Raw genomic sequence first — 27,653 nt, 5'->3', positions numbered from 1 at the left:
TGTCTTGGTCATACGTCCTTTGAAATTGTGGTTGTTTTGAAGTAGATCACTCTTAAAGAATACCGAGTGCAAAGGAAAGTGAAGAATGAATACCTGCTGAGCACCCAACTACTAAAGTAACTGTACGCTTTTGTATTTCCAGTTTATATTTCATCATTTTTGTGTTATATAAAGATAATATTATAAGAACTAAGTGCAGGCAGGTAGAAAGATAAGCTTTATGCCCTAATGTACTTCCTGAGTACTTGATAATCTCAAACTTCAATGCTGTATTCATGCTACATTTTGAGTGGAACAATTATATAACTTGTGTAGTAAGTCCAAAGAGGTAACATACAATATAATGGGATTTTAACAGTCTTCTCTTTTTCCCCTTAACAATGTAAAAGTAAATACAAATGAACAATTGTGTCAGAAAGATCTTTTTCCTTTACTTCATTCTTTGAGACTCCTTTCCAAGACATTGCATCTCCAAGACAAATGCTCCCAACCTCATACAAGGCAATTGCTTTTCTGCAATATAGTCTTAAACATGGACAGCTGAAGCTGCACAATAGATGTCAGCACAGCACTTATCTTTCTACCAATCATGTAACTGAGAATTAATTGCAAAAAACCCTGCTGTATTTCCACTGCTTCTGGGAACTATTTTATCAAATTTCATCATGTGTCTGATGAAGACATCTGCTGTTGGACAAGTCTGGTCACATACTCAAAATGCTGCTAGGGAGAATCAAGGCAGCCACTGATGTCATATAGGAAAACTGGACTCTTCTGAAGAAACAGTCCATTCATCAGCCAGAACTACGCTTATCACTGTATGCTTTTAAGCAAATGCAGCTGACTGATAGAGAATAGGGTGTGGCTTACAATGGCTTGGTGAAGAGGAAGGAACTGGGTGCTTAGCTCATCCATGCTTGCAAGCTGGTTAGAGAAGTACGTTTGCTGCAGAAAGAGAAGCACTAGTTTCTGCTTGTTACAGAAGTACGTTTAATTCCACATAAGAATTAAAGTGTCTCATAAAAAGAAGAGATTTATTTATGGAGAAGAACAAATCTTCTCTGGCGTCAACAAGCCATGAAAATTCCACAGAAGGATAGTGTTACTTTCCTGGAAGACCATTCATGTCACTTCCATAAGCAAATGAAGTTTACAGCAATTACTGAAGCTAATTACTTCTGCTCTCAAATGCAGCTACGGAAGTATCTGTATCTATGCCTTCCTCCACAACACAGTGTTTTCCAGTCCCAAGCCTCTGGAGACAGCTCAAATGAAGGCATAAAGCATGTCACAGGACAGACGCTGCTTGTCCCCATCTCCTGAGGGGTGAGAAGGCCTGATTCAAAATGCAGTCCTGATGGGAGCTGTGGCTTGACCACAGATTTGCTGTATGACAGAGAGGTGTGCCCAGGCATGATCCCATGCAGCAAAACGCAAAGATGGGTCTAGAGGATTACAATCAAGTATCACTCCCAAGGAATTCATGTGGGAAAGCATGTGCATGTAGATGTGTCTAAGCTAGATTGATCCTGAGAGACCATGGTTTGTGCTGGATAAAGCACAAACAACAGTGCCACAGTCCAGATGAGATGATCAGTATCTGCACATGCCACAAGGGGTGATACCAGCCCAAATAACAACCTAAGTAAACAGAGTTAGTGCACGGTGTTTATATATAATCACATCATTAAAAAGTGTTCCCCATCTCTGCACTGTTCCTCCCTATTAAACAGGTGTCTTAGCACATATTTGTGTCACTATTGCTAACTCAGCGAATAAGGTTATCTCTCCCAGTGGTATGGTGTTAAGCGTAAATCCTGTTTTTTTATCTGGGTAGACAGTACTATCCTTGGATACTTTCAGTAGCCATGCTCTGTGAATTATCAAGAGCTGTCAGACTGAGAGATAAATCACTCTGAAAGTGGCAAAACTAGAAAGCAGGAATGCAAACTTCTAGAAAACACAATATAAAATAACATTTTGATACTTCAGATTATGCTGTGCTGTCCAACAACATGATTTGCATTCATACATACAGATCAGGAGTAAAATTCATTCGCTAAATCAGACAGCAAATTGAATGGTTAAATGACATGAATATGAAATGGTTAAAATACATGAATATGAATTGTTAAAGAAACATACTTTATAGTAAGTCACTGGGTTTTTACCTGCAGGACTAGCCTGCTGTCATCATAGCAGGTCAGTTTTGTAGACAGTTGACCAACATAAGGACCAAACTGTGTTCTCTTCTGTATTACTTTCTTTGCAAATACTCCAAGGACTATGAATGAAAAAAAAAAAATAAGTCTAATGTTAACATATAGATAACAAATTATTTCTTGTATATTGACAGTTGTGAAAATGGAGATAAAACACAATAGTGCAGAACACATGGGTTCTTCTTCTAGACAAATAACCCAGGTAAGTAATTCTAATGGAAAGAATATAAAAAAGGATTTAAATATGCACAAAGCTTTTTTAAAATGGGCATTACACTGAATACAAAAGCACCTAAAATCATGGCAGGATATTAAATTGAGTATGCAACATGAATGTGTTGATACTTTTCAATCTAAAAGCTGATGTTATCATAGTACTCTGTTTGTTGACATAATTTGAGGTTGTTCTCTCCCACTGTGAGTGAAGAGAATTTATAAAACACGTTAGTTGTGTTAATCATTCCAGTTATTCTGCTGCCTAATACCAATGGTGTGACACAGTACACATCTTGTTACTCTCTTTCTGAAACGCAATCTAGGAAGGGCTAATTTTACATAAAATAGCTTTGGAAAATTTGCACACTAAAGATGTTGTTCCCATCTTCAAGTGTGGGCATTCAAATTGCCCTGCCCTCTGAAGGAAACAACAGTCGTTCTAGAATATGAACTGAAGATGGTGCAAAAGGTAAATTAACCTCCTGTGTTGTTTTGAGTTTGCAGGGGGTGGATGAGGGATGCTATTTACCATTTTGTTTCTGACATCTTATCGAATACTCTTTCCTGTTTTGCATGCTTAGGGAAAAGAAAAAAAAAAGATAATGTAATAGTACATGCTATTATTAGACACAAATTCAACATTCATTAAACTTGTATTGACTGACAGAGATAACTGCTCACAGCTAAATGTCACACCAGGTCTGGCTAATGTCCTACCATCAGTCTTCATCAGTGCACTGAAGTTACTAGAAGTCAGTCATAAAAAAACAAACAGTAGCTGAATGTGAGCTTTAGCTTTCCTCAGCTGAAAATAAAGTAGTCTTCATAATGTTAATACCCAGTGATTATGACTTGAGTTACTAATGAAAAAAGCCAGTGTTAGTTCTTTTGCCTCCTCTTTCTCAAATGTGGGAAAAAGAGCTAAAATACTTACTCTGCTGGTTTCCAGCTCGCAGCTCCAACACTCGCAAAGTGAGGTAATGAGGTAGGGTGAGACGGGCTCGGCTAGGAATAACCCTGTCTTTAGCCTTGATGAGTGGTCCGTGGAGTTTGCATTCTCCTATAAGGCTTTTACCACAATCCTCACACCCTATAAATCCAGAAAAGTTAGCCTGTTAATAAAAATGACATACTGCTCTCCAATATAGCCTTTTCTAATTCTGTCAGCTTGAGAACAAATCTGGTATTACCAAAGCTTTTCTTCACACCAGTGTTCTACCTTAGGTAGTGAAAAGACTATCTGCAATCCAAAACTGAACAAGGACACTTTGAAATAACACCTCCAGTTTGTGCATTCTCTTCTGTGCAAATTGGTGGGTCACAGTATCACAGTATCACAGTATGTTAGAGATTGGAAGGGACCTCAAAAGATCATCTAGTCCAATCCCCCTGCCGGAGCAGGAACACCTAGATAAGGTTACACAGGAAGTGTCCAGGCGGGTTTTGAATGTCTCCAAAGAAGGAGATTCCACAACCTCCCTGGGCAGCCTATTCCAGTGTTCCGTCACCCTCACTGAGAAGAAGTTTCTTCTCAGGTTTAAGTGGAACCTCTTGTGCTCCAATTTGTATCCATTACCCCTTGTCCTTTCATTGTTTGCCACTGAGAAGAGCCTGGCTCCATCCTCGTGACACTCCCCCTTTATATATTTATATACACTAATAAGGTCACCCCTCAATCTCCTCTTCTCCAAACTATAGAGACCCAGCTCCCTCAGTCTTTCCTCATAAGGGAGATGCTCCACTCCCTTAATCATCTTAGTTGCCCTGCGCTGGACTCTCTCCAGCAGGTCCCTGTCCTTTTTAAACTGAGGGGCCCAGAACTGGACACAATATTCCAGATGAGGTCTCACCAGGGCAGAGTAGAGGGGAAGGAGGACCTCTCTCGACCTACTAACCACCCCCCTTCTAATACAACCCAGGATGCCATTGGCCTTCTTGGCCACAAGGGCACAGTGTCGGCTCATGGTCACCCTGTCGTCCACCAGGACCCCCAGGTCCCTCTCCCCTACACTGCTCTCTAACAGGTCGTTCCCCAGCCTATACTGGAACCTGGGGTTGTTCCTGCCCAGATGCAGGACTCTACACTTTCCCTTGTTATATTTCATCAAGTTATTCCCCGCCCAACTCTCCAGCCTGTCCAGGTCTCTCTGGATGGCAGCACAGCCTTCTGGCGCCGCCACCCCAGCTTAGTGTCATCAGCAAACTTGCTGATAGTACACTCAATTCCCTCATCTAAATCGTTGATGAATATATTAAATAATACTGGTCCCAGTACCGACCCTTGAGGCACTCCACTAGATACAGGCCTCCAACTAGACTCCGCCCCATAGACTACATCTCTCTGGCTTCTCTCCTTCAGCCAGTTCACAGTCCACCTCGCTACCCGATCATCCAGACCACACTTCCTTAATTTGGCTGCGAGGATGCTGTGGGAGACCGTGTCAAACGCTTTGCTGAAGTCAAGGTAGACCACATCCACCGCTCTACCATCATCCATCCACCGTGTTATTTCCTCATAAAAGGCTACGAGATTGGTCAAGCACGACTTCCCCATGTTGAAGCCATGTTGACTGCCCCTCATAACCCTCTTATCCTTGATATGCCTTAAGATGGCACCAAGGACAAGGTGTTCCATCACTTTCCCAGGAACGGAGGTGAGGCTAACCGGTCTATAGTTACCCGGGTCCTCCTTCTTGCCCTTTTTGAAGACAGGAGTGACATTTGCTTTCCTCCAGTCCTCTGACCTTCAAAGATTTATACACATTTATTTGGAAGTGTGGCAAGCCATGCTTTTGTAGACCAGAATGGCAGCAAAGCTGGAGCTTGCAGCACACACACCTATAAATCGAGGTGCATACATTTATACAGAAATGAGAAGGGTAAAGTTGCAAGTAATAACCAAGGTAATTTACAGAGATACAAGGAGTCCAAGAAAGACCACTGTAACTTTGTGAGCCTTCACATACCATACTCAATAGAAGACAAGAACCTCATTGTACTATGAAAAATGAGTATGATGAGTGTTACAGTGACAACTCAGTTGACAATCACGCAAGGGCAGTCTTCTCATAGACTATGCTGCCTGTGGAAGTAAGCAGAAGGGGCATGCCGCATCTCCCAGTCATTGATTTGCAATAATGACATCTGCAGGCTGAACACACAAACCATCCAGAGAAGTCATTAATGAGAAATACATGTCTGCAAAGTGACTTTGCCCCAGCACAGTGAGGTATTTTTGGTTCAGCGTAGCTCAAAGTGGTTGCCAGGGAAACTCATACAGAGCAGCAACACAACTGAGCAATGAGACTCTCCAGCAGAAGGTCATCCTGGCACTAGTGTCACACAGGGCGATGGGAAAAAGGGGACTTCTTGCACAAAACCTTTTTATAGACAGTAGAAACCAAGCCAGCGAGCCAACAACACTTCAGAACTGAATTAAAAGGAACAGCTGATATTGGTCATCCATGACTACCTCATTTTGTTTTACTTCTAAAAACTCTGCTGAGCAAGCCTATTCAGTAAGCAACAATAAACTGCAGAGGAGGGAAGCCAGAACAGCCCAAGAGAGTCCAAGGGAGCCATGGTACACTAGCAGAGACTGCAGCAGGAGAGGTGAGCCTTCTCTTTAGCTTGTAGCTTGTAGCTAAAGAGAGGTCAAGAGAAGCATAAGGGCTCATGCGATACTGACTAGAGAGACACTGGAGATGGTCTTTGAGAAAGGACAGTTGCACCACAAATGCCGTATTCAGGGTACCTCAAAAAGGCTTCAGTTTGTAAACACAAATAGGCACTTGACTAAATTACATGCCTCAAGAGCCTCGTCCAGAATCTCCCCCGGTAAACCTGAAGTGTTCATACTGAATGCTCTGGGCTCTCCATCAACTCTAAATGAGCAGGAAGACTTGCATGTTGGGCTGGCTGCAGGCACTGCAGCAGTCCACAGTTTCCAATTTGGGAACCATGTAATAGTTTTCTTTTGCCATGGCTCCCAGACTGCACACCTGCACTATGAACAGCTGCAGTGCATGGGGTTTTGCTGGTGCTATAGATAAAGAACATAGCACTCTACAGCCATCACTTACAATGCACAAAAAATAAATGATACAGCTGCAAGGCAAATTTTCCTTGTTATACACTGGTTTATGTACCTGAAAGTCCTTTACAGTGAGACTGCAAGAAAAGAAAAAAACTTTATTGGTGCTCTAACTTAACTGACTTTTAAATAAATTCTCATCAATCTATGTCTTTTGATGGCAACAAAATTATGAAGGCTTCCTGAGCTTACCTAGAATAATAGCAACTTTGTCTCAAATCAAACAGCTCCTGCTTGGAGAGTTGTTGTATGCAAACTGCTGAAAAACATTACCAAAAGTAAAACGGAGACAAAGAACCGCTGTTCGAGAGAGGATGTATCTAATCGGAAAGTACACGACCTTATCAATCCATGCCATGCCTCTGTGATTCATCATTACTGAGCTCCTGAGCAAACCTCCCAGCCACCCTGGGGTGGGAAGCTCACTGAAAGGCTGGAAAGGGAAAGCAGGAGAAAAGGGTCTCCCTTGAACTGGCCTCCAAATTAGGCACTCATGCCCCACCAGCTAACCCACCTTGTACCTCCGGAGCCAAGACGTAAGGTCTGAAACGATTCGTGAGGTTTAGATGCTTGGGAGGAGCTCCTCCATTAATTAGGGATTGCTTTACGTCTAAATGGTGCTGAGCATGCCACTGAGCTTAGTGGCTACAGAGATGACTCTCCAGATGGCACACTTAACCGGCCTCAGGAAGCCATCAACTAGCACTGAAGGAAAAATGCTGGAAGTGTTTTTTTAAACAATTTGCTAGTCCAGCTTGGGATTCTGATCTGCATCACTGTGTGGCACCTTGAACTATCCAGAGCTGCTGAAGGCTTGTTCTGGGATTTTCTATATTCCATTACATGTGATGTGAAGATAACTAAATGATTTAGCTATTTAACAGGCACACCAGAATTACAGTCACTACACAGCATTTCTATCCCCACACCAGCATGTTAATATCCCTGACTCTGAATTTACTGCACACTAAAAATTGCCAGGTGTAACAGAAGCACAAGACAGTTATCCTAAAGGATAACTTCAGGGACTACCCTGGGGAGTGGGGGTCTTTGTATTTTCTTCCCCCTGAACTAACAGAAAACTGTCAAGTTCACATTCTTCCTCAGAGGCAATTACAGACCAAGACACGATCCTTTGTATTTGAATGCTAAACTACAGATGTCATTGGTGAAGGAAGTATGCATTATCATAGCTGCACCATGGCACTGGTTTGCAAAGCTCACACAGATTTTATGTCCCCTTTTAACTTGGCTGCTTAAGCAAAATGTCATTTTTTCAACAACAGCCTCAGAGCACACTCTAACCTGTTTTGGCATATGGAGCATCCAGCTATGGAAACAACACATACTCGGTTGTATTAGCACTAGGAATTAAATACACTTGGTTAGAAAAATCACCTGTGAAGAAGGTTTTTTTCTCCTTTTGTGGATGCTTTTACAGATTCCTTGCTTCCCTAAATTGCATTTACACAAGCAAAATTAATGGATCCAGTATCATGTTTACAGGAATACTTGATAATGTGCAAGCATGAAAGAAAAACTAAAACTGCCCTTATTCCTCTGCTTTGCTGTGTAAGCAGGCAACAAAAAGAAATAAATGAGATTCACAGGAGTTACAAACTTAAAAAACAGATTGTGTCATTTACTATATCTTTAAAGCAGCAGTGCTATATTGTCCCCTAGAGGGTATTTCTTTGTACCTTCTCCGTCTTTGCAGTGATTCTGAAAAAGTTCTAAATAATGCTTTTTTATCTATCTGCAGATAAAACTACACAAGTTAGCAGATCTTGTAGCTGGTAAGATTCTTAAATTGCCAAATTCCACCACAGCACTGGGGAGGCACACATACAGAAGAGCCCAGCACAGGTGCAGGTCCAGACTCTGACCAGGTTGCAGGTGTGCAACCACCACGTTATTGCATGGACAAGGTGCTCATGCCCTGCAAACAGACTAACAGAAGGGTACACCTCCTGTATGTCCCAGCTTGTTACCCCTTCTCATGCCCTGCATGTCCTCATGTCCTGTATATCCCCAGCCTGGTACCCCTGCACCTGAATGCATCTGCTCCTACTTCTGCCCAGCCACAAGGGAGGCATGGCTGGCAGTCGTACTTTTCCCCTGCAGTTTGGGTCACCGGAAAAATTACACCCTGCTGCCTGCAGGATGCACTCCCACCACATGGGCTGACCAAAACAGTCATCAGCATTCCCAGGGACAAGAATGAGCTGTGAGTGTGGCTCACCTGTACCGTTCTCACTATGCTGGCACTTCCCCCCAGTCCAGGTCTAGGTCTCGGTGACAGCTCTCCTTTGCTGCAGACTACAGCTTGCCGCCTCCTCCAGCTGGCTCTGGAGCCAGCCACACTGCATGGGGACAAGCTCCCGTGGCCAGCATTAGCCAAGCTTGTGCAGCAGCTTGGGCAGGCTGGACTTGAGTACAGCTAGCAAAGTCACGTTTCCAAAACAGCAGCACGGTTGGAGTACAGTGCCACCCCACAGGCACAAGCCTAGCGCTGAGGACAGCTCGTTTGTGTGGGCAAGGAGCCATAGGCTGCGGTTAAACAAAGTCCAGCTGCAGAGATAACAGGAGCTATACATAGCCATACTAGGAACTGCAATCACTGTCATGATAGCTCGAACATACCACCAGCTCCTCAACCAATCCGTGGCAGAACACCACTTTTTAAAACCCAGTGCTAAAAATTAGATGCCTGTCAGGTAGTCCTGCTTTTTCCCCAACCACTACTTTCAAGCAAGACTTACAACACCTGAACACTTCAGTGGCCAACAACATGCTTACAGTACAGTTTATGTGCCCTGTGAAGGCAGAGTTAAATCATTCCTTTTAAAACATCCACTTCAAGGAAAGATGCCCCACAAGAAATGACTGTTGGCTGAGCAGCACTCAACATTTGCTGTGCTGTTTTGAAGCACTGGAATTAGATCCCATGCACAGTGAGAACAAAGATTGGTGTACACAGCAGTTCAAATCCTACCCTAATTACAATCATAAGATTTGCATAGAAAACAAGAGTTATTTATCCCAGAGTAAAACTGTACTGTTCCGTTAGCTTTGTTCAACTTTCATTTAGAGGAATGCTGCAAAAATACCTTGTGGATATTTTCTATCTAAAACATACTGCATGTGCACTACACCAGCCTCTGTTCTTCTTACACAAAGATACATGAGGTTTCCCTGCCCTGTGATTTGCTCTGTAGCACTTCTGCTTGAAAACCTTGTTCGACAATATAATTTATTTGGCAAAAAATTCGAAGTACTCAATTAGCAAACACTTAATCCCAAGTTATTTTCCCATTATTGTGGGCCACTGCCACATTTCCTCTGTAAAAAATGTTTATTAAAAGCCTTACGTGTCCCAAGTTTGATGTGCAAAGTGCATTTACAAAGAGGCTGAAGCTCTTGACTGATTAATAATTCATCCTATTCATATTATAGCAAACCAGAACTTGTTATAATTAGCAGACTTCCGAGTAATTGTATTCAAATCTCATTAACTTCTGATATTTTGTCATGCTCAATTTTCTACTAACTGATCTTCACTTTTTAACTGTAATCAATGATCCCTGGTCCAATACAAAAATAGATGAACATCTTCTTTTCATGTCTCTCCTATCTCATATAACAAAACCTTGTATTAGCAGAGTTACAACTGCTCAGGATCAGGAAACCACACTCAAGGCTGACTTTGCAGTCATTAACTGCTCACATGAGCAATGAATGGAAACTTGCACTTTCATGTACCACATAGCATATTATTTGGGAAGCATGTATTATATCTTCCACACCCAAAATAACACACACACCCCCAAACCAAAAAGGGTTTGAAAAAAAAAAGGGGGGGAGGGGAATGGAAACCAGATTTATTCTTAAGCAATTGAGAGGGAAACTTTCGACACATTTAAGTGGCGAGTTCCCACATCTTTGACACACAGAGATCCTGAAGCCTCTCAGTCTCTGCCTGGTGTCACCAGCACTGTGGGACACCGTGCTGCAGCCTTGTGCTGCCAACTGCCATCCTTTGGCTTGCAGGCAAGTGGACCAGAGTCCCTAACAGAGGGAAGAGGAGTCCTGGTCATGCGTAGGGGTGCGCAGCACCCTGTGAGTAATCACCTATGCCTTGTTTGGGGCCCACACTCCCCAGGGAGAAGAACAGTAGGTGGTTTGCAAACATTCCAGCAATCATTCTTAACATATTCATGAACATGATCTCACTCTACTGAAATGTAAAACTTTAAAAATTAAGTTACTGTATTTGGAGACAAAAACAGATAAATAAAACATCAAACATGCCTTACTACCACCCTGTACGTTCAGTCAGACCAGCAGGTCAATCTAATTCCCTAAAACTGGGACCCAGCACTGCAGGCAAGCACAGCCCTTACGTACCTTGACTCAGATGCTGCTCTGCAGTGACACCTTCCTTCACCTCGCCTTCATGCGCCCCTGCCTTTGTTCCCAAGAGGAAAGAAGATTTAGAGGGAGGGTACATCCTTGGGTCTTCAGCAGTGGGAGAACTGCTCAAGGTCAAGGTACACAGTCAAGGTACCTGCTCCTGCCACATAGCAGTATGATCCTGTTTAGCACAGGGTCTGCTCTTATGGAAGGATGCCTCTGGAAGGGAGGCTCAGCAGTTACCTAACTGTAAAGAAATCTAATGCAAAGCACGTATGTATTTTCTTGGCAGACCCCAGTTCCAGTATGTACAATCTTCAGAACTCTATTTGTTATACAAACATATATACGATAGCAACAATTAGGATTCATTACTAGTTCCTAACAGGGAGAAGTTGATGACAGTAAGGCGCATCTGTGAACGGTAAGTTTTTTGCCTGGACTATGAAATAATAGCACAAGCATAGCCAGAAGGAATTTAACCAGCTTCCCATAAAAAGCCACCCTCCCACCAATCCCAATGAGGCTTTCTAATGTGCTCCTTAGTGTCTAGCAAATCTTGGGAGCAGAACAGTTAGACAAGCCTCAAGGAGCACGGCCAGGCTGTGAAATCCAGCAGTGTGACTGCACACAGCAGCTTCAGCAGGCTCCCACAGGCCTGTGCAGCAGGATACCTGTGATACACTGATGTTATCTTAACAAATTTCACAGCTAGGAGGAAAAACAAAGTTACCTTCACTGTTTGAATACTTGAAAAGGCAGGAACTTCTGAGATTTTCCTGCAAACTAAAAGAAATAAAAATAAAACAAAACCAAACAACAAACCAAACAGCAAGGAAAGTACATAGGTGTTTATTCTTGGTAGGTTCATTCATTAGAAATTAATTGAGATCAAAGCACGGACTGCTTAATTGAAAGCTAATTTCAAGAATAATCTTTTTCTGGTTATTCTTGGGACTAAAATGTACATGTCACGTTTCTGGTACACCACATGGGATTTGGTTGCTATCAGAAGCCATACGCAAAATGAACATAGTTTATGTGAAGTCACTTCCCACAGTTTACATGTAACAGCTTCTAATCAGTGTGAAGAAAGCAACTTCTCTCATTGATGAAAGCTGAATACATTTCAAGCAATCAAATTGAAAAATGCAGTTTGATTTTTCAGCATTTTTTTAATTCCTTCTCTCCCTCAACTGGCTTGGCATGAAGTCATACAAAATAAAATCCAGAAACCGCAAAGGAGGTTAACAGCAAATTCACAGAAACAACTACTATTTTTTAGGAGAAACATCCTCAGTCAGCATAGCCTGGTCCTACAAAATGCCCAGCAAAAAGCTTACTGAGAGCCAAGCCTTTCTGTTACACTGCTCATTTCCCCCAGCAGCTGGTCCTGGTGCAAGGCTGTAGCTCCTTGCCTGTGACACCTTCTTACTTTAGGTCTTCACTAGCACTGTTCAAACTACCTTGTTTTCATTCTGCGGACAGCAAAACTAAAATCCCCCTGTCCACAGAAATACAGACAGCCATCAACAGAGTCATATTCAAACTGTTCATAAGCACGCTGTGGATTCTGGGCCACATGTCGCACCTCCTAATCTACATCTCCCACTGCACGTTTTACCTCCCACAGCAAAAGTAGCTTTAACTGGTCTTCGTGCACTTTTTTGTGAGGTTTCTGGCAGGCCAGTTGATTTGTTTAGTGGATATCTTAAAGTTACTGTTGCGATTTAACAGACACCAGAATCTTCCATCTTTGTTCTAGCAGAAAAAAACCAAGCACATATGACTTGCTAAATGTATGTATTTATAAATACACACGCACGCAGCCACACACACCATATCAAGTGCATTAATAAAGTCGACAATTTTATTCATGACAGGTCAACACCACAGTTTCAATTCTGATAGTGCAGCAATTGCAATGACTAACACTTCGTATTAATTGAAATATTTCCAACTCTTGCAACCTTCCCTTAAAAGGGAACCTTAGACTGGGTCTCTCTTTCAGTGAACTTGGTTGTTACTGGCCACCAAGCCCAGATGTCATGTGGAGAAGACTGGTGGAAGGTTCAGTGACAAAGCCACCTCTCTCCTTAGTTACATGCTCTTCCACTTGGGACACAACTTCCAACATGGATGTGCAAGAACCTTCCCAGCAAAGATGCTAGTGGCTGGAATATATTTCCAGCTGCTTACTGGTAGAAAGAACCAGGCAGGTAGACAAACTCTGGAGAAGGAAATACTAGTTTACTGTCAGATATGGCAATGAGGAAGTCTGGCACAACAAGAGCGAAGAGATGTTGTACTCATCCTGTGGCTGAAGAACTTGAGGTACTTAGAGGCAGCTGTAACTAAATTAAGCAAGCTACAGCTACTGGGAATAAAAGGACAGTGTAAAAAACGTGGGACTTGCTTCTGCAGGAAGAAGTCCATATACTCAGCTCTACTTATGTGTAAGTAGCCATATTATGAAAGAAATAAATCTGTGTGGAGAAGTGAGTATTATGGAAATTAGGACTGGCAGGGGCTGAGATTTTGGAGGGCCTACCCTGAAAGAACATTCATATTACATTCAGTGGAAACTAAATCTGAATAAAACTGGAAAATCAGTTAGCTTTCTCAGTGAACCATCCAAACCTCCTACGGGTATTCCAGTTAACCCAAGAGGAAAAAAAAAGTTGGGTTTTGGTGTAGGGTTTTTTTTTTTTGACTAATGAAACCTAAAGCACATATTAAAAATACTGAAATGTAGGAGTCTTCTTTTAAAAGCATTGAATTTTTGTAAATGAAGGGTCATTAACAGCTTAGCAGAACAGCTTTAGTTCTTAATATGCATCACCTTCATAACAGAGGACACAGCCAACAGCTTCTGTTATTACTTTCCTGATTTCCAACATGAAAAGGATGCTTAATTCCCAGCTTCTCTGGAAACAAAATGGGTAGGAGACTCCCATCCTAACCTTTATGATCCTGTTAAATTATTCTCCTCTTTTAGGGCATAAACTGGTTTCTTTTTTAAAATCAAAACCACAGGCATTGGAAAGCTCTGCTGCTAAACAGACGCAGAAGTTTGTCTTTGTGAAAAATACACTCATACATGCAACCTTCATCTGTATTTCCATTTACTCCTCTTTTTCCTGTGATCTAACATGCACTTTTTCCCACTCTAAAGACTTTAAATGGGAACTATAAGACAATTATCTGTCTTGACTGATACTGTACAAAACAAATTATGTCCACCTGAGCTTCTTTAACAGACTGATTAAAAAAGGGCAATAAAACTGGCAGTATAAATTAGGCAGCAGTATACTACATTTCCCTTACAATAACCATTCTTCTGAGGTGTAAGGACAGCCTTGAGTCTAGTTCTCTAAAACAGAGAATGACAAAATATGTGATTATAGACTGTTATTGGAAAATTACATCTGAAAGTTAGAAAAATCTGTGGGTTTAGAAAAAAAATGCAGCTCTTTTCTGCAGATTAAGCACTCTAAACACAGATTATAATGTATGCCCATAAAGCCCTATTTATTTTCCTATTGAGAATCTCAGTTTGAGATTAAGTGTCCAAAGACACTTCTTTTATGTTTCTGATTAACTTGTAGTTTCTTTAAACTGTTTCTAAAAGTCACAAAAATAAAATCAACAGTGGTCTCTGTCATTAGAATCTAAGAAGCAACTTTGCAAAGCAAAATTGAAAAGAATTTCTTCCCATTTTCATATTTCTCTAGCTCGAAAAATGAGATCAACAGATGGCAAATGCATCACCTCAGAAGAAATGTACCATTCCTCAGTTATGTATTTGTATAACCCTGGTCACTTAATATGCATATTTACTTAGAGCTGTGTATGATCACGCATCCCACTTTGGTATATCTTACTCCACTGATTGGAAATCAATTATAATCTCCACCCACTTCAACAATGCCAATAGGTCACACTGATATTCATGTTTTATAAAGATCCTTCATTTTAGAAAAGGCAAAGAGAAAACTGTCCTGCCAAAACACCCCCATGTACTTCCTTCCACAGGAGTTAAATATAACACCCTCTGTCCTGCCTTATCGCCCAAGTAAGGGAGAACAAATGCCACCTTCTGTGTCACACATGAATCATCTACTTTCTTCTCCATTATACTAACTAAAAACACTCTGATCAACTGAGTTTTCCACAACTGCAATTCTTTTCTATTTATGCCATTTTGACTACTCAATAGCCCTTACCCGTCAACATTTTCGTAAGACATCTAAATTAATGCTCTAATGACCTACAAATGTATCTCCTTTCTAACTTAGATGTTAACTGTATATTAGTTTTAAATTTTAGCACCTTCCAATGTCTGTCACATATAAATACATTTAAGTGAGGTCAAAACCTACTCCTAACACATTTGGATAACAATAATTGCAACAGAGCCCACAAACACCAATAGCAGCCTGCTTGAGTTCAGTGTTTTTATGTCTTTGTCAAAACCATAAATGCATTTGGTTTTTCTGCTTTTCCTTCTGAAAATCTTGGAAACTTAAAGGCAGAAGGCAGAAGCAAAAATATTGACTCTCTACAGTTAAGCAATATACTTTCATTTTTAGGATCACACAAAACATGTTTGCATATAGAGCCCAAATACTTCCAAGAAAAACAGATAAGCTATCTGCTGCAGAGAAGCACAGAATGAAACAAAACTAGTACAATTACTAGCTCAAAGTCACTCAAAGAAAAAATGCCAGACTGAGGAACACAAACTACTCTGATAAAACATGAAACTTCCCAAGCCCTTGCCCTGAAATTAGAGGACTACTCAGTAGTTTTCAAACAACTGTATGCATGCACAGACACTTTCCATCAGGTTTGCAACACAAGCTCAGAAGTTCCTGCTGCCGTGTAAGAATAAGGCAGCACAATGGAAATTACTGTGTTCAGAGCTTGCCCTTAAACTGACGTAGGAAGGAATGACATTACTTAACTTTTTTCCTGCAGTCATAAGTGGACCACACCTGAAAATAGCTGTGTGAGCTCAGAAATATTTTTCTTCAGTCACCAGAGAAACTAATATAGAAACTCTGGTGATTTGTTCTCCTGTTTTCAGTAGAAAATTTACATATGAATTACATACCAAATTCCTTTGGGCTGATAAACTGTTCTGAACTCACACGCAGAAAACACTGTTTCTTCATTATCATCCTCCTCTTGCTATTCTTTGCTGTCTTTACAAAAGTCTGTACATCTTAAATCAGCAAGCATAACAGCAAGTCTATCTCTTGCCTCGCATCTGTCTATAGAAACAGAGGTTTGGAAATACATCCTTACATTTCAAGGGATTTTAGATTCCTGATTTTCTGCCGGACAGGCCCGCTTGTTAGTCACTGCCTTGTGTGTAAGTCCTAACACAGCAATTTGTATCAGTCAGGAAATCATCTGATGCAATTTGGCTGATTCTCAAAGACAAAAAATTTAATATAACAGCCTACACAAATGACTGATGTTCAAAACCTTAATGCAAGACCCAAATACCAAATTATTAATTTTCAGATTGATTAATCACCATTAGATAAAGTACTAATCAACACAGACTGAGCCTGGAAACTGCACAATAGTCACTTAGGTGTTTCCCATGACAGAATACATTCAAACATCTTGGTTTTGCACTCAAGAACAGAAATGCAAACATTTCACAATCACACTACATATGGGAAATTGAAACAATCCTTACCTTATTCAAAATGGCATTTTCAGTAAAAACTCAGGCTCTGCTAGCGCAAGGTGGCAGGAGACGTGCCATCCTCCTTCAGCAGACTTTTCCAAATGCCCCTATGTTCAACTAAGTCTAACTCCACTCTGTTTTGTTTCCCCAGGCGGACCCATTCAGCACCATGTGCTCCTTTTCAGCTGTCAATAAACAGAAGCGGTGAATTCCCCAGCGCTTCACAAAGCTAGTTAGGCATAGCCATTCATTTCTTCAGGAAAACAGGGCATTGATTTCAGCAAATTCCCAGGGAGCAGCTACAACAAAGAGATCAAAGACCCACCTCCTTTCCTGCATGGCTTTGGCAGGCCAGGCCAAGAGGAGCAGCAACAGGTTTCCCGAAAAGCGGGCTCAAACCCCACCGACCACCGCGTGCTCCATTCATGCTCGTCGCCTTCCTACATTCCCGGGACAGCCCCCGGCGCTAACCGTGACAAACCCCTACATTCAGGCAGCATAATATACTGCACGCTAGTTCATCCAAGGATAAAGAGAAAAACAAGCTCCAAGGGAAGTCCACTGCTTCCCCGACCAGCCGAGCCTCAGTAGCTGCCAAATATTTTATAAACTTCTCTCCCTACTTAGCTTCTCCATCTAAAACAGAGAAACACTCGCTACCTCAAATTCATTGTGCTGAAACTTCACCGGGATGTTGGCTTTTTCGTTTTGTTTCCACAGGCTTGAAGACTTAGATGCTGGAGTTTAAGGCCTAATTGCAGCAGCCCTTGTATTGTGAAGCCATGACATTTTCTTTGTGCAGTTTGCCCCAGACTGCAGTGTTCTTTTCCTAGGAATCTAAAAGGGTTTGTTCTGGTTTGATTAGATTTTTTTCTTTTTAATTATATATCTAGTCTTCATTAATGTGACCTGGAACAAGATTTTTAATCCTAGAATTTGACATTGTATTGAACCAAGCATTAGTGAAAGATGACGCTGTGGTCAGCCTTAGGGACTGCATGGTTAGGCTACATGTCTACTTCTAAACAGTAAGAGCCCGAAACTGTTCCCTGATGCTGAGACCATTTGGCATCACCTCCATGTGTCTAAACACTCATCTTCTTCCCTTTCCCCCCACAAACAGTCTGGTTACATTCAAATTCCTTACCTGGAACAGAGTCTGGTAGATGTTATCCCCAAAACACACCCTGGTGTTGCTTGTTTGCATAGGCCAGTACTGAGCTCATGGGCTGGCTCTGTGCTATTTATTTATATAAAAACAGACATAAAGATCTAGAATCATTTCACATGTGTACAGATCTGCCATGTTATTCTTTAGTGTTCTCCCACCAGCTGGAACCCAGAAGGTTCCACCAGCACTGCTACAGCCTCGATGTTATTTGCACATCTCCAAGTGAGAAGACAAATGTCTACCCCTCTAGTATGACCGAGTATCACAGGACCTGTTGCAGCACAAGCAGTACAATACCAAGATGACCAAGGACAGGTGGCAGGAATGACAGGTCACTGCACAGAAGATAGCTGAGGACACAAGGGAACACAGAACCACAAAATTATCCACGCTACAAGAGACCTGTGGAGATCATCTACACCAGCCTCTCGTTGAGAGCTGGCCCTTAGATTAGTGTTACCCAGGGCCCTGCCAAGCCATCTCTCAAATATTTCTACAGTGTGAAATTCCACCACTTCTCTGGGCAGCCTATTCCAATGTTTATTCAATCCCACAGTGAAAATGCCCCTTACAGCCAGCAGCATCTCCCGTGAAGGAACCTGTTGACATCACCCCTTGTCCTGCGATGGGCATGACTGGGAAAAGTACTTCTACCTCCATCCCCATATTATTTCTATTATAAACTATTATTTCTGTATGGGAAGACCCCTTAAACCTCCTCTTCCCCAGGCTGAACACACAAATCTCCTTCAACCTCTACTCAGGTGACAACGTCTCTAACCCACTGGTCATTAGGAAAATGAGAGAGGTGCTGAGGCTGAGCTGAGAAGAGAAAAATGAAACTGCCAGGGCATAAAACAGCTTAAACAGTAAACCAGCTTACACATCTGAGTAAAGTTAAGGAGTCTTAAGTGATTTCGACCCTGACTACTGTGCAGTCACCCTGCCCTCTCTCCTTTAACATTTCACTCCTGATAGCAGTTTTGCCTGTGGTATATGATACAGTCAGGTATATTACAATCCTCATTTTAGAGTTCTTCCTGCATCTAAATGGTACTCAAGCATGCCTCAAAATTGCCAGTTAGCAGATAAAGCTCAAAAAAATTGCACTTTTGCAAATAACTCGATCTTGAAAATATTACCTTCACAGACAGCTGCTATCTGCCAAGCAAGCCACTGATGGTTTTATATTTATTAAATGATTACAGTTATTGAGCCAAAAAAAATGTTTTCTTTGTTCCTCTGAGGAAATACTGGAGATTGATAAAGTGGGTTTCTGAAATTTCCCTGTCTTACACTGCAGTGTGCATGCTGGGCCACCCTCAGAGGCCATGATAAAAAATGGCAGCTGACGCACTGGAGGGCCTCCAAAAGAAAGCGTGTAGATCAGATCAATAAGCATAGAAAATGTGCTTAATGCTGCAGATCACTTAAGCTGGAGCAAGAGAGTACAAGTATTGGGGAGACCTGAGCAGCAGAGTTTTGTGGTAGTTATGACAGGAAAGCATCAGGATATGCCACTTGTATATTCTTTATTGTAGAAAAAGAAGGATGAATAATAGCGATGAGGCATGAGATTTGGATGTGACTCGGATAAAGATGCATTGGAAACATCAGAGTTAAATTCATAAAGTGATTAAAAAAACCCAAGCACATCACGCAGTAGTAATCTGGGATGGTATTTGTGCCAAAGATAGATAAAACATTTTAGATAGAATTGTAATTTTAAGTCTCAATGAACCAGTCTGTTCTTATACATAGGCCAGATTTTTACAATTTTACTCATATTAAGTCATGGTTTACTCCAAGAATAATCCCGTTGATTATAATGGCAATATTGTTCCACAGATGTCTCAGAAAAAATGCAGACTTTATACTTAAAAGACATCAATCATGAGCACATCTGGGGATCTGATAAAAACATATGGTACAAAAAAATCACTGTGGGATAACGGAAATGTACTTACATAGCAGGTCTGTGGACATGTTTACAGATCAGGCAAAGGAAACCTACATAAAATAAATGAAAAAAGAATGATCAGTGGTCTGAACTAGCACTATTCATGCTTAAACCTCATGCTAGTTATCATATGCATAGTTTCTTGGTTCTTTAGGAAATGAGCGGAACATATCTAGGCAAATCTAAGAAGGAAAAATTTCTGTTTGTAGAGGGAAAGAGTAAATCCATCTATTTTTAGTATTCCTAATGATTCCACAAACCATGTGAACTGACAATTTTAATGAATGCATTTTAATTAAGAGCAGTTCACTGTATCCCACATCTTCATTAATTATTAAAACAATTTTCAGGTGACATCTATTTTACCCTATTGCATGCTATTCTGTGTTTATGCCTGCTGTTTCTGGTATTCAACTTAAGAGTCCTCACCCTTGCAAAGTCAAAGAGAATATTAACTAGGTATAGGACAAGACATTTTATTTGCTGTCTTGAAAAGACTTGTGATGACTTCTAGCTTTCTGCTGAACGCTGTTCATCTTCTTGCCTTCCCATTCATCTGCTGGTTTTTGACTGGAATTTTACCATAAGCACAAGGTAGCAGAGTGAGTTTTCTGTAGCTGTTTGAGCAGTCTCCAACACAGTTGGATCCTGATGCGTGGGGATAAGGCTACTTGGAGCAATAGAAATAATAAGGCACAAAGTAACAAGGGGGCATGCAAATAACAGTATGAATCAAGGGGGGCTATAGGGATGCTGGGGAGGGACTCTTCATTAAGGACTGTAGTGACAGGACAAGGGGTAATGGGTTAAAACTTAAACAGGGGAAGTTTAGATTGGATATAAGGAAGAAGTTCTTTACTGTTAGGGTGGTGAGGCACTGGAATGAGTTGCCCAGGGAAGTTGTGAATGCTCCAACCCTGGTGGTGTTCAAGGCCAGGCTGGCCAGAGCCTTGAGTGACCTGGTTTAGTGTGAGGTGTCCCTGCCCATGGCAGGGGGGTTGGAACTTGATGATCTTAAGGTCCTTTCCAACCCTAACTATCCTATGATTCCTATGATTCTATGTCATTTTGTTATGTCTTGTACAAATCCTGAAAACATTGTGCTGTGTTTGAAGGTGTATATATATATGATACAGGGTGAGTTGTATGAGGCTCAACAATGCTCAGTGCCAGGTCCTGCCTTTGGGCCACAACAATCCCATACAATGCCACAGGCTTGGGGAAGAGTGACTGGAAAGCTCCTCATGGAAAAGGACCTAAGGGTGCCGGCTGACCACTGCTGAACATGAGTCAGCTTGTGTCCAGGCAGCCAAGAAGGCCAACAGCATCCTGCCCTGTATCAGCAATAGTGTGGCCAGAAGGGCCAGGGCAGTGATCATTCCCTGTACTCAGCACTGGTGAGGCCACACATCAAGTACTGTGTTCAGTTCTGGGTCCCTCACTGCAAGACCTTCAGGTGTGTGAGACTGAACTGACTCCACCGTCTACTGTCTCAGGGTGGGGGGGGAATGGACACATAGAATCTGTGACTCTGGCAGGTTGTCCATATGCAGGATGAGAAAGCTGAGATCCAGCTATCTGCTGAAATCTAAAAGCACACTGTAGTGCCATTTTCAAGTTTGAGAAGACCAAGATAAAAACTTCTAGTGATCCATCGTAAGCACCTCTTAGGTTGCCATTTTAGCTTGAGTTTGTCTCTGCATACAAAAGCAGCCATGCTGAGCATTCCCCTCAGCATTTACTCAACAAAGATGTACATATAGATCATCATTACTGGGCAACATAACAAGCAGGCTGATTACATTAGCAAGTTAACAATTTATAATCTTCCATATCCTCATTTAAGTACTCACAGACCCAATTCCAAACCCAAGACATCTGACTTTCTATCTTACCATCTGTCTCATCACAACATGATCAAATCCCCAAGGATTTAAATTGTCAATCCTAGCATAAAAGACAATATGCAAAGAAAATATACGTTACAGATGCTCTGCACTCTGGAATTTGGAAGAGTTCTGATGTCAAAATATAAACAGCTGCCTGATCTTTCCTTCTCACACGCTTAAAAATGTCTTTCAAGCCTATGCTGCCTTCACCAAACAGAAGACAAGTACAAGCTTTGCATTTCAAAGAGTGATTTGCAGTGGTGGGTGGTGAGGGGTAGTTGACAGGTATACTGTAGACTTCATTGCAGAGATTTTCAACAGAAAACCATAAAGATTCCTCCCACCTTTGGGCTGCACACATTCTCTAACATCAGAAGGATAAAACTGATTGGGAGCAGCTCATCAGCGACCTTCAGTAGGGAAGACACTACAAAGAAAGATGTGTCAATTATCCATGCACAAGCATCCTGTGTCTTTTGAGGTGCCCTAGCACATTTGAAGCACTCACTTGAGATTGATAGCTGCAATATTGGTTACACAGGAAAAAAGAGTCCCTCCTGTACTAGGAGCTAGAAGCCAGGCAGGGCTACCCAGGGCATCTCAAACAGCACTCAACACTTTTGTTTCAGCAAATTAATCAAGCCCTACAGTACTGCAATTTGTCTGTTCTTACAAGCATAGAATAGGCAGGCTGCTGGTACATCATTTTTGTCTGAGATCAAGAGGACTGAAGATGAAGCACAAAATACAAGTGCCAGCATACCAACTTCTCTTCTGTAACCTCTGTCCTTTGCCAAAACAGCTGCCTCCAGTGAATGTAGAGCTTATAAACTGGCTTTTTTTCTCTGACTTGGACTGTGTGTAGATGTAAGAAAGCAGTAAAGGGGCCCACACGCTAAAAGGACATCAGTGAGTCCTCTTTCCAGGTGAAAGCAGCCATAACGACAGCATGCTTTCTAAACAAGTGTCTCAGCCTGATTTCCATCAGCCAGAAAATTCTTCCTGCAAAAAACCACACTGCAGTTTCACTCCATTCTGGCTGAGAGTGAGGCACTTGTCTGTGGTGTTGATTTCTAAGAATTCAGGCCTTGCAGAGGGAACTGAACTTTAATGGCATCCATATGTGACTGTACACATGCCAACCTTTGTCATCCTCAGATACAGCAGGCTACACATTGTCACTGTCAAAGCTGTGCCATCAGCTAATAAAGATTTCATCCCCCCACTGAATTACTAGGCAAAATTATTTAATCGTGCTGGCATTTGATCTGCAGGGAAATTACCTGGTAAAACACTACAACAGAAGAAGCTCTCCCCTTCCATATTGTCTGAGTCAGCAGTACACCTTCATCCTCACACATATGGTCTGCACGAGTCTCCTGTCATGAGAAGGTCCAACCTCAGGCCACCCTCTCTCTGTCCCCCACACATCTGCCACCCAGCCATATTGCAGTGATGCTGTGGTCAGTGAACACCCCAGTTAAGGTCTGGCTGAATTGTTCTGTGGTGTCATGTTGGTGGTAGAGAAGAAAGAGCACATTTGCTAGCTGGGGTAGAAGACCATTCCTCTTGACAGAGACTGTGACAGGTCAGAATGACATTAGAGGGACTCAGATGAAGGGCAGCATGTTCCAGAGCAACACAAAAACCTATGAGAACCCTCCACTGCAATCAAAAGACTAATCAGAAGCATAAGGAGGTTATCCATTCCTTTATCACTTAGAAACAGCTATAAGAAACACAGCAGAAAAGTGCACAGGTTGGCTTTCCTCCCATCCCTTTTGTCCATATTGACAGGGCTGCCTCCTCCCATGGTCTGGAGCCAGGAAGAATAGGACTGTGACATTGCCATCTACCTGCTGCCCCTCACAGTATTAAAGGCATTTACCAGTACTGGTAGGTCACCTTGTACAGACCTTTACTCCTAACAGTCACCCTAGGACGTGGTCAAAGGTACAAGACTGTTGAAGATTTGGCCAGAGAATCTGGGCACTATGAAAAGAATGATCATAAATCACCAAAGTTTTTCTCCACAGGCCTCTGAGGAAGCAGCATTAGCAGCAGCAACCCTATAGTGCCCAAGTCCAGCCCTTGTGGAGGCCATAGAGTTTACAGGCTAAGAGGGAACACCTCTGCAAGTGCATCCCAGTCATTGCAACACAAGTCACTCGCAGAAAGCAGAGCAGCACGTACACCAACACAAGCAACTGCTCCTCTGCTAGCAGCCAGTCAGGATTCTATCTCTGACAGTGTAGGGATAAGCACAGTGAGGTGTATTTGAGAGGCAAGGGAGTGTATGCAGAACTATATGGTCCCTCATAAGCTGTACCAGTTTTGCCCTGTTGTTGCCCTCAACACGGTCCAAGAACTGCCTGTCCTCCTTGCTGCAGAAAACCACCACTATAAACCTCTCTCCTGCTTCAAGGTCAGCCCTCTGGTACATGAGGGCACCTCCTGCAGTGTACTGCCCCCCAACCAAGGGGGCTCCAACACAAGCAGAGTCATGGCAGACACTTATACTGTGCTGGCCAGGCATAGTGCCTGGTGCTTTCTGACCACATCAGTCACTTCTCAATCTAAACTTAGGTGGTTAGCCAGTGGCCGTGCTGGCCTCAGTTTAACAGTCCCAGTGGTCAGCCTTCTGTGGTTTTGCTCCTTGTAAACCACACTGATGTACCACATTGACCTTTATATGAAGTGTTGCAGGTATATTGGACAAATTTGCTGTACTGCCACTCAACCAAAAGAGGTTGTTTGTGGCTGCTCTTAAATACTGTCCTTTCTCATCAATGAGTGGCCAGAAAAAGACAAGGAGCACAGCAGAGAATGTTTTCCATACATGAAAATTGCAGCCCTGAAAACATGAGGTTCTTTACAGGCTTTCAGGTATCAGGAAATTAGCTTATGCATTTAGGTTGAAAAGGACTTGACAGGTCAAGTGTAACAGATAGTTAACAGGCTAGATAGCAAAGCAGTGATTACAAGCACACTGGATGATGAAAAATTTAATGTCTTGTGATGGTGAAAAGTGGTTATGTGCTGGTTAGAGGAAGTGAGGATGGCTTCTGCACTGCCTGTCGAGAAGGACATGTTGCAGAGTACATTTGTGTAGGAGCCAGGATTTTAGGTTTTGTTTTTCTCAGCTGTTCCACCACTGCTGCAAATTCACAGACTATGCATTCTGTATTTTAGAAGTGGCTGTGGTGGGCAAACTTTGGGCACATAAGACTTGGGATAGGTACACATTATGGTGGTGAGATTGCCCTGGGATGGAAAAGGCAATGCCTGTTACCCCTTCTGTTCTGATGCAGAGGACATGGGGGTAATGAAACCAGATAGTTTCCAGGCATGGTCCATAAGGAGGACCTACATGAGGACTGGGGTCACTGCTGCGCCTGGGGAAAGGTGACTTCATAAGGAAATGCATAGCAAGGGAAATCAGAGCACATGGGGCCACTGCAGCTGTTCATGGTGCACATGAGACATCCAGCATGGATGCTAACAACAGCCTTCATAGCTACCTTGTTTACCAGTGGTTCACATTGAGAGGCAGCAAGAGGGGCAGCAAAGGCTCAGTTTTCTATTCTTCCTTATCTGGAAAATAGATGACACCTGCCTAAGGTTTCTGAATGCAGTTCTCACCCAAAGTCCTGTATCTACTGCAGGTCACCACAGATGTCCAGGAGAATAATGGTTTTAGCAATCAGCACTTGCTTCACCGGCCCCAAAGCTGGTCTTCACCAGAGATGACAAACTTCATGCCAAGAGAGGTCAGGAAACTGTTCTGTGAGAGAACTTTGCAACGTTTGCAACTTAAGACTACAACTAGCTGTTCAAGACAGCCCTCCTGCATTAACACCCCAGCATTCTCACATGGGCTCATGTGACACAGTACTTCCACTGACCTGACTCTCTTCCAGAGAAGTATGTTACCCTTCCCTGGCATTCATGCCCCAGAAAGCCAAGGGAAAAGCAGACACTGACGTGGCATTAGTGGCAGCACCAGGAAAAGCTTTCCTACTGCCACACTAACACTGTGGGTGATAACCTTATCCTCGCATCATGGTGCCATCTGGATCTGACAAGAGAACATGCTGTCCGCAAGAGACCTGTGCTATACAGAGATAAAGACCTGGGTCATAGCTTCTACATTATGTATCCACTGTGAGTGGAAACACAACTGTTCTGAACCAGCCAGCACCTGCCCCTCTCCAACCACTCAGAGGTTACTAAAAAATTCCTTACACCGCTTTCCTCACAAAAACAATGTCAAAACCCAATGATAACTCAGCACAGACATACTCTTTCTAATCATCTGACATTACACAGTGCAGTTTCATGCTGCATGCAAAGAGATGCATCAGTTACCCAGTTATTGAAAGATTATTCTCCTGATGCTGTGAAGTCATCTGTCCACCTTACTCGTGCAGCTGACAAGGGGATGCTGCTATACTTCAGATACTCAGGAAAACATCCAGAACAACACATTTATAGATTCACAACAGGCCCACGGGGATGATATTGTTATCCAAGTACCTTTTATCACATTTTAAAGTAAAGATAAAATGCAAACAAAACCAATTTTTCAAGATATCCATGGTAAGTAATATGCTTGCAGATGTCTTTAAAATACACAAATAAAGATGTGACAGGAAAACCACACTTAACCTACTTACACTGAGATTAAATCAGCAAGGACTCTCTTCACCCATTATAGAAATCGGTTTCTGAGGTTTAACTTTCAGTATACCTTATGCCTCAGGTTGCACCTATCAGAAGAAAACATACCTTCAGGAGACAACATATCTATCACATGGCATTAGCATTGTACTAGTGTCCTTCCTTGTTCTCTTTTAGCTTCTGCTAGTGCTCATGCTGGGCTAACGGCATTTCTGCTGACATAGTTTCTCTTCTCCTGAATTCATGAACAGGAAGGAAAACCATAATGATACAGAAACAATTCTATGATTAACAGAGTACAAACAGGGAAAAATGAACTTACAGTGCCAAAATCTCCATTCAGGGAAATCTATAAAGATTTTAATGAAGTTTGTGTTAGTCCCAAATGTACATTCACAACCAGGATTTGGTACATGCTAAGTACAAGTCATCAAACATGTCCAACAGCAAAATTCCATGCATTTTCTATCTACCACATGTAGAATCCCTCACTGGAGAACACATGAAATTATAAATCACTTTATAATTTATCAGTGAAAACAGAATATACTTGTAGTTTTACAAAATTACATATTTTTTTCAAATAATGGAATTAGTTTAGAATTAAACAGCAGAATAACTGTTTTGCCATCATGTTTTTCTGCATGTACAGGATTCTGCAGGTTTCCCTTCATTAAGCAGTACAACAACTTGAGCAGAACAATACAACCACTTGTATTCCTGATCCAGTCCCTGGCTCACTGATATTGCAGAAGTTCTTCAAATGTAAGTCCTACTAGTCAATGTGAAAGATAATGAAACTCCAAAGTTATATATGCAACATCTCTTTTACGAAGGACTATGCAGATGTAAAAGAACAGTGCATAGAATCATAAGGCAGACTGTGGGTGGATAAAAGTCATGCACTCAAGATTGTTTTCTGTAATGTGTTTACTAAGAATATTTTGTATACCTTCATGCTAGTGTGTGTGTATACACACACAAAAATATTATACAAATGTATAATCTAGTCCTGTCCCTGAAGGAAACTTTATAACTATATACACAACTCTAGAGATTACACAAGCAACCAAGAGCACTGTCAGTTTCCAGTGACTTCCAAGAGGTCAGGTAATAAGATATCATATTGATTTTGATAATTTTTGTATCAATTTGCTATCATTTTGCCAAAGCTATACTGAGTGTTAAATCTGACTACATAAAGAAGTTCTGCCTTACCATTCCCTGAATCAAAAGATCAATATTCTAACCTGGTTACAATCACCTCAACATGTACCATCATAAATATGGCCCACATATGCACCT

The 27,653-nt window shown here is 41.9% G+C and overlaps 2 protein-coding genes across 7 annotated transcripts in view; one reads left to right on the top strand and one right to left on the bottom strand.

Annotated features, from left to right (window-relative positions):
* The window catches only part of ZC2HC1B (zinc finger C2HC-type containing 1B), a gene marked incomplete at its 5' end in the record, with an annotated part of 264,177 nt that overhangs the window by 21,263 nt on the left and 215,261 nt on the right, over positions 1 to 27,653 (top strand). The window lies entirely within an intron of this gene.
* Positions 1 to 27,653, bottom strand: part of PLAGL1 (PLAG1 like zinc finger 1) — a 46,840-nt gene that overhangs the window by 7,672 nt on the left and 11,515 nt on the right. For 2 of the 6 annotated variants that reach the window (XM_061378444.1, XM_061378443.1), the window contains exons 2-4: positions 19,787 to 19,829; positions 3,373 to 3,528; positions 2,172 to 2,284 (exon numbers count right to left, since the gene is read on the bottom strand). In XM_061378444.1, coding sequence (XP_061234428.1) covers positions 2,172 to 2,284; positions 3,373 to 3,528; positions 19,787 to 19,805 — 288 coding nt within the window. In that variant the 5' untranslated portion in view covers positions 19,806 to 19,829. Of the gene's footprint in view, positions 1 to 2,171; positions 2,285 to 3,372; positions 3,529 to 16,657; positions 16,834 to 19,786; positions 19,830 to 27,653 lie in introns of all 6 variants that reach the window. The other 4 variants (XM_061378447.1, XM_061378448.1, XM_061378445.1 and 1 more) reach the window with 3 other exon arrangements.

Source organism: Neopsephotus bourkii, unplaced genomic scaffold (assembly GCF_033783945.1).
Source record: "Neopsephotus bourkii isolate Nb327-2 ecotype Australia unplaced genomic scaffold, CSIRO-AGI_Nbou_v1 NB_1765, whole genome shotgun sequence".
NCBI classification, from domain to species: domain Eukaryota; kingdom Metazoa; phylum Chordata; class Aves; order Psittaciformes; family Psittacidae; genus Neopsephotus; species Neopsephotus bourkii.
This window is presented reverse-complemented; position numbering and strand designations above follow the sequence as displayed.